Raw genomic sequence first — 6349 nt, forward strand, 5'->3', positions numbered from 1 at the left:
ACACTGGCTATTTTTTTTTTGCCTCGTTCTGAACAGATTAGCTTTATTGAATAAAGGAAAACAAGAGGGAAACCGTTCCACTCTCGGTGAGGTCTCGTGAAGAATGGGGGGAGTTCAACGAGTCCGTGGATCTTACATGCCTCCCTGACATGGAGGATTTACTTTGGGATTTCTAGAACTCTTCTGGCAATGGTACATGTCATGAAAACCATGCCTATGGAGAGGTGTTTGTTATCATATGATATTTTGGAGTGAGTAAATTACATGCAATACTGACAAATCATTGGTCGTTGATCATATTTGACCGCTGACCCCCGTCAAAACATATATGGGGCCTGTTTCTGCCGACATGTGCATATTACCTCAGTTACCTCAACTAACTTGTGCCCCTGCCCGTTGACTCTCTACCGATACACGCTGTATGTAGCCTCGCTACTGTTATTTTACTACTGCTCTTTAATTATTTTGATTTTTTTTACATTTTCAAATGTTTTACTTATCTATTTCTTTTTACTTGGCACATATTGTTCTTAAAACTGCATTGTCGGTTAAGGGGCTCGTAAGTAAGCATTTCACTGTAACGTCTACACCTGTTGTATTTGGTGCATGTCACAAATACAATTTGCTTTGATTCCCAAGACACAGATTAAGCCTAGTCCTGGACTAAAAAGCTCTTCTCCATTGATAATCTGTTAGTCCTGGACTAAAAAGCTCTTCTCCATTGATAATCTGTTAGTCCTGGACTAAAAAGCTCTTCTCCATTGATAATCTGTTAGTCCTGGACTAAAAAGCTCTTCTCCATTGATAATCTGTTAGTCCTGGACTAAAAAGCTCTTCTCCATTGAGAATCTGTTAGTCCTGGACTAAAAAGCTCTTCTCCATTGATAATCTGTTAGTCCTGGACTAAAAAGCTCTTCTCCATTGATAATCTGTTAGTCCTGGACTAAAAAGCTCTCCTCCATTGATAATCTGTTAGTCCTGGACTAAAAAGCTCTTCTCCATTGAGAATCTGTTAGTCCTGGACTAAAAAGCTCTTCTCCATTGATAATCTGTTAGTCCTGGACTAAAAAGCTCTCCTCCATTGATAATCTGTTAGTCCTGGACTAAAAAGCTCTCCTCCATTGATAATCTGTTAGTCCTGGACTAAAAAGCTCTTCTCCATTGATAATCTGTTAGTTCTGGACTAAAAAGCTCTTCTCCATTGATAATCTGTTAGTCCTGGACTAAAAAGCTCTCCTCCATTGATAATCTGTTAGTCCTGGACTAAAAAGCTCTCCTCCATTGATAATCTGTTAGTCCTGGACTAAAAGCTCTTCTCCATTGATAATCTGTTAGTTCTGGACTAAAAAGCTCTTCTCCATTGATAATCTGTTAGTCCTGGACTAAAAGCTCTTCTCCATTGATAATCTGTTAGTCCTGGACTAAAAGCTCTTCTCCATTGATAATCTGTTAGTCCTGGACTAAAAAGCTCTTCTCCATTGATAATCTGTTAGTCCTGGACTAAAAAGCTCTTCTCCATTGATAATCTGTTAGTCCTGGACTAAAAGCTCTTCTCCATTGATAATCTGTTAGTCCTGGACTAAAAAGCTCTCCTCCATTGATAATCTGTTAGTCCTGGACTAAAAAGCTCTCCTCCATTGATAATCTGTTAGTCCTGGACTAAAAGCTCTTCTCCATTGATAATCTGTTAGTCCTGGACTAAAAAGCTCTTCTCCATTGATAATCTGTTAGTCCTGGACTAAAAAGCTCTTCTCCATTGATAATCTGTTAGTCCTGGACTAAAAAGCTCTTCTCCATTGATAATCTGTTAGTCCTGGACTAAAAGCTCTTCTCCATTGATAATCTGTTAGTCCTGGACTAAAAAGATCTTCTCCATTGATAATCTGTTAGTCCTGGACTAAAAAGCTCTTCTCCATTGATAATATGTTAGTCCTGGACTAAAAAGCTCTTCTCCATTGAGAATCTGTTAGTCCTGGACTAAAAAGCTCTTCTCCATTGAGAATCTGTTAGTCCTGGACTAAAAAGCTCTTCTCCATTGATAATCTGTTAGTCCTGGACTAAAAAGCTCTTCTCCATTGATAATCTGTTAGCCCTGGACTAAAAAGCTCTTCTCCATTGAGAATCTGTTAGTCTTGGACTAAAAAGCTCTTCTCTATTGAGAATCTGTTAGTCCTGGATTAAAAATCCCTTCTCCAATGAGAATCTGTTAGTCCTGAATTAGGTTTAATTTGTGTCTGGGAAAACGGCCCAAGAGGTACAGCCTCTGTCTGGACTTGTTTTGAACTCTTTTCCTCCATTCCCCCCCATCAGGAAGAGCAGAACCGCGGCAAACCCAACTGGGAACACCTCAACGAGGACCTGCATGTCCTGATCACAGTGGAGGACGCACAGAACCGCGCTGAGATCAAGCTGAAGCGGGCTGTGGAGGAGGTCAACAAACTACTGGTGCCTGCGGTGAGTCAGTAGCCACGTGTCACTTCCTGTTGCTGAGGGCCCATGATGCAGGGCTGAGAGGAAGCTCTCAGAAATGTCACCAGTCAGATGTGTTTATTTAAAGACCTGAGATTGATGTCATAAGTGTTCAAACATCAAGTGGTAAAAACGGATTGGTGTTACTTCGCTCTGGACCACATTCCTGTGCTAACAGAGTCATGTGCCGTAATGTGCGTGAAAAGATGGTCATCACACTTCCTATTTCCTTCAAATGTGCTGAAATTGTAGAATCGGCTCGGTTGATTGGTCATGCAAGCAGTCAGCTGTATGTCATTGACGACAGATACTGTACATGACTACAGATAATGTACATGACGACAGATACTGTACATGACGACAGATACTGTACATGACTACAGATAATGTACATGACGACAGATACTGTACGTGACGACAGATAATGTACATGACTACAGATAATGTACATGACGACAGATACTGTACATGACGACAGATACTGTACATGACGACAGATACTGTACATGACGACAGATAATGTACATGTCGACAGATACTGTACATGACGACAGATAATGTACATGACGACAGATAATGTACATGACGACAGATAATGTACGTGACGACAGATAATGTACATGACGACAGATAATGTACGTGACGACAGATAATGTACATGACGACAGATAATGTACGTGACGACAGATAATGTACATGACGACAGATAATGTACGTGACGACAGATAATGTACATGACGACAGATACTGTACGTGACGACAGATAATGTACATGACGACAGATACTGTACATGACTATAGATAATGTACGTGACGACAGATAACGTACATGACGATGGATAATGTACATGACGACAGATACTGTACATGACGACAGATAATGTACGTGACGACAGATAATGTACATGACGACAGATACTGTACATGATGACAGATACTGTACGTGACGACAGATACTGTACGTGACGACAGATACTGTACATGACGACAGATAATGTACATGACGACAGATACTGTACATGACTACAGATACTGTACGTGACGACAGATAATGTACATGACGACAGATACTGTACATGACTACAGATACTGTACATGACGACAGATAATGTACATGACGACAGATACTGTACATGACGACAGATAATGTACATGACGACAGATAATGTACATGACGACAGATACTGTACATGACGACAGATACTGTACATGACTACAGATACTGTACGTGACTACAGATACTGTACGTGACGACAGATACTGTACGTGACTACAGATACTGTACGTGACGACAGATACTGTACGTGACTACAGATACTGTACATGACTACAGATACTGTACATGACGACAGATACTGTACATGACTACAGATACTGTACATGACTACAGATACTGTACATGACTACAGATACTGTACATGACGACAGATACTGTACGTGACTACAGATACTGTACGTGACTACAGATACTGTACGTGACGACAGATACTGTACGTGACTACAGATACTGTACATGACGACAGATACTGTACGTGACTACAGATACTGTACATGACTACAGATACTGTACGTGACGACAGATACTGTACATGACTACAGATACTGTACATGACGACAGATACTGTACGTGACTACAGGTACTGTACGTGACGACAGATACTGTACGTGACTACAGTATATCCCCAAATCAATAAACCACGTGTAAACATACAGCGGTTTCTTTTACAGAGAAATCAATACCAAAGATGTTGCTTTTTCAATCATGTTCATTTGTTTGTGTGTGCATGTGCGTGCATGTGTGTGCATGTGCGTGAGAAGGAAAGAGAGGGAGAATGAGAGAGAGAGATCATGGGGAATGGTATGTTTTTGCTGATCCACACATTCTCCCTTTCATTTCCTCTTTTGTCCCCTGAAATAGGAAGTGAGACTCTTCATTGGCGAAAAGGGGAAGTTTAGGAAGGAGCCTGTAGGATGGGGTAATCCCCTGAGTCTGCCATCTCAGTCTGCCATCTCAGTCTGCCATCTCAGTAGAGGGGGACTATTTTAGTTTGTGAAAACATGGCTACTTAAAGGATCCACACTTGCTTTTTGTCCGACTGCCCAAATGCCTCGTGGTCGAAATAAATCTGTGTCATAGGCAGAGGGATTGAATGATGATTAAATAGTGGTGAAAGAGGATCATGGGTGAATTAGTCAAGTCTGTACATTCACTCCTGGAGGAATCTTTGTATCATATTACATGGGTCCTTCTCTGAGACCCTCACCACGGTAGATGAATGACCGATGTTGAATGTGTGGCAGCCGACAGTATACTTAGTTGAATGTATCAATGCATAGCAACTAGCCAGGCCAGTTCATACACAAAGTCCTCTAACCTACCTGTTGGTGTTTCTTGTAAGTGAAAAGTGGTTTCCTGTCTGTGTCTGTCAGAAGTCCATTTTGGAGAGCATGACATTGGAGGACCTCCATAAGATCATGTGATTGGCCGGCTGGCTGACCCCTATCGGGTCATGGGTGCTCTCTGGGTTATGAAAGTTGTCGTACACAGATCGTGACAGGCTGCTAACACAGAGAGCATGGTCGGTGTAGCTGTCCTCGTTTATCAAATAACCACTCAACCATTAATGAAGAACACAAGACAAGCGAGGCCAGGCATCTGGGGGACCTGTGTGTGCGTATGCGCGAGGGAACAAGCAATGTTGTATTTACTGTTGGTCGGAGCTGTAATGAGCAGGGAGAGGTTACAAACTTTAGTTACAGTTGAAGTCGGAAGTTACATACACTTAGGTTGGAGTCATTAAAACTCGTTTTTCCACAAATTTCTTGTTAACAAACTGTAGTTTTGGCAAGTGGGTTAGGACATCTTCTTTGTGCATAACACAAGTAATTGTTTCAACAATTGTTTACAGACAGATTATTTCACTTATAATTCACTGTATCACAATTCCAGTGGGTCAGAAGTTTACATGCACTAAGTTGACTGTGCCCTTAAACAGCTTGGAAAATTCCAGAAAATGTCATGGCTTCAGAAGCTTCTCTGATAGGCTAGTTGACATCATTTGAGTCAATTGGAGGTGTACCTGTGGATGTATTTCAAGGCCTACTTTCAAACTCAGTGCTTCTTTGCTTGACATCATGGGAAAATCAAAAGAAATCAGCCAAGACCTCAGAAAAAAATTGTAGACCTCCACAAGTCTGATTCATCCTTCTGAGCAATTTCCAAATGCCTGAAGGTACCACGTTCATCTGTACAAACAATAGTATCTAAGTATAAACACCATGGGACCACGCAGCCGCCATACCGCTCAGGAAGGAGACAATTTCTGTCTCCTAGAGATGAACGTACTTTGGTGTGAAAAGTGCAAATCAGTCCCAGAACAACCGCAAAGAACCTTGTGAAGATGCTGGAGGAAAGGGGTACAAAATTACCTATATCCACAGTAAAAGAGTCCTATATTGACATAACCTGAAAGGCCGCTCAGCAAAGAAGAAGCCACTGCTCCAAAACTACCATAAAAAAGCCAGACTACGGTTTGCAACTGCACATGGGGACAAAGATTGTACTTTTTGTAGAAATGTCCTCTGGTCTGATGAAACAAAAATAGAACTGTTTGGCCATAATGACCATTGTTATGTTTGGAGGAAAAACGGGGAGGGTTGCAAGCTGAAGAACACCATCCCAACCGTGAAGCACGGGGGTGGCAGCATCATGTTGTGGCGGTGCTTTGCTGCAGGAGGGACTGATGCACTTCACAAAATAGATGGCATCATGAGGTCGGAAAATTTTGTGGATATATTGAAGCAACATCTCAAGACATCAGAAGTTAAAGCTTGGTTGCAAATGGGTTTTCAAAATGAACAATAACCCCAAGCATGCTTC

At 41.5% G+C, this 6349-nt stretch overlaps 1 protein-coding gene across 1 annotated transcript in view; it reads left to right on the plus strand.

The window, feature by feature from the left end:
• The window catches only part of qkib (QKI, KH domain containing, RNA binding b), a gene marked incomplete at its 5' end in the record, with an annotated part of 48767 nt that extends 46301 nt beyond the window's left edge, over positions 1-2466 (plus strand). The window contains one exon of the mRNA XM_046332700.1: positions 2311-2466. Coding sequence (XP_046188656.1) covers positions 2311-2466 — 156 coding nt within the window. The remainder of the gene's footprint in view (positions 1-2310) is intronic.
• Between the last annotated feature and the right edge of the window lie 3883 nt (positions 2467-6349).

This window comes from Oncorhynchus gorbuscha, unplaced genomic scaffold, assembly GCF_021184085.1.
Source record: "Oncorhynchus gorbuscha isolate QuinsamMale2020 ecotype Even-year unplaced genomic scaffold, OgorEven_v1.0 Un_scaffold_2468, whole genome shotgun sequence".
NCBI lineage: Eukaryota > Metazoa > Chordata > Actinopteri > Salmoniformes > Salmonidae > Oncorhynchus > Oncorhynchus gorbuscha.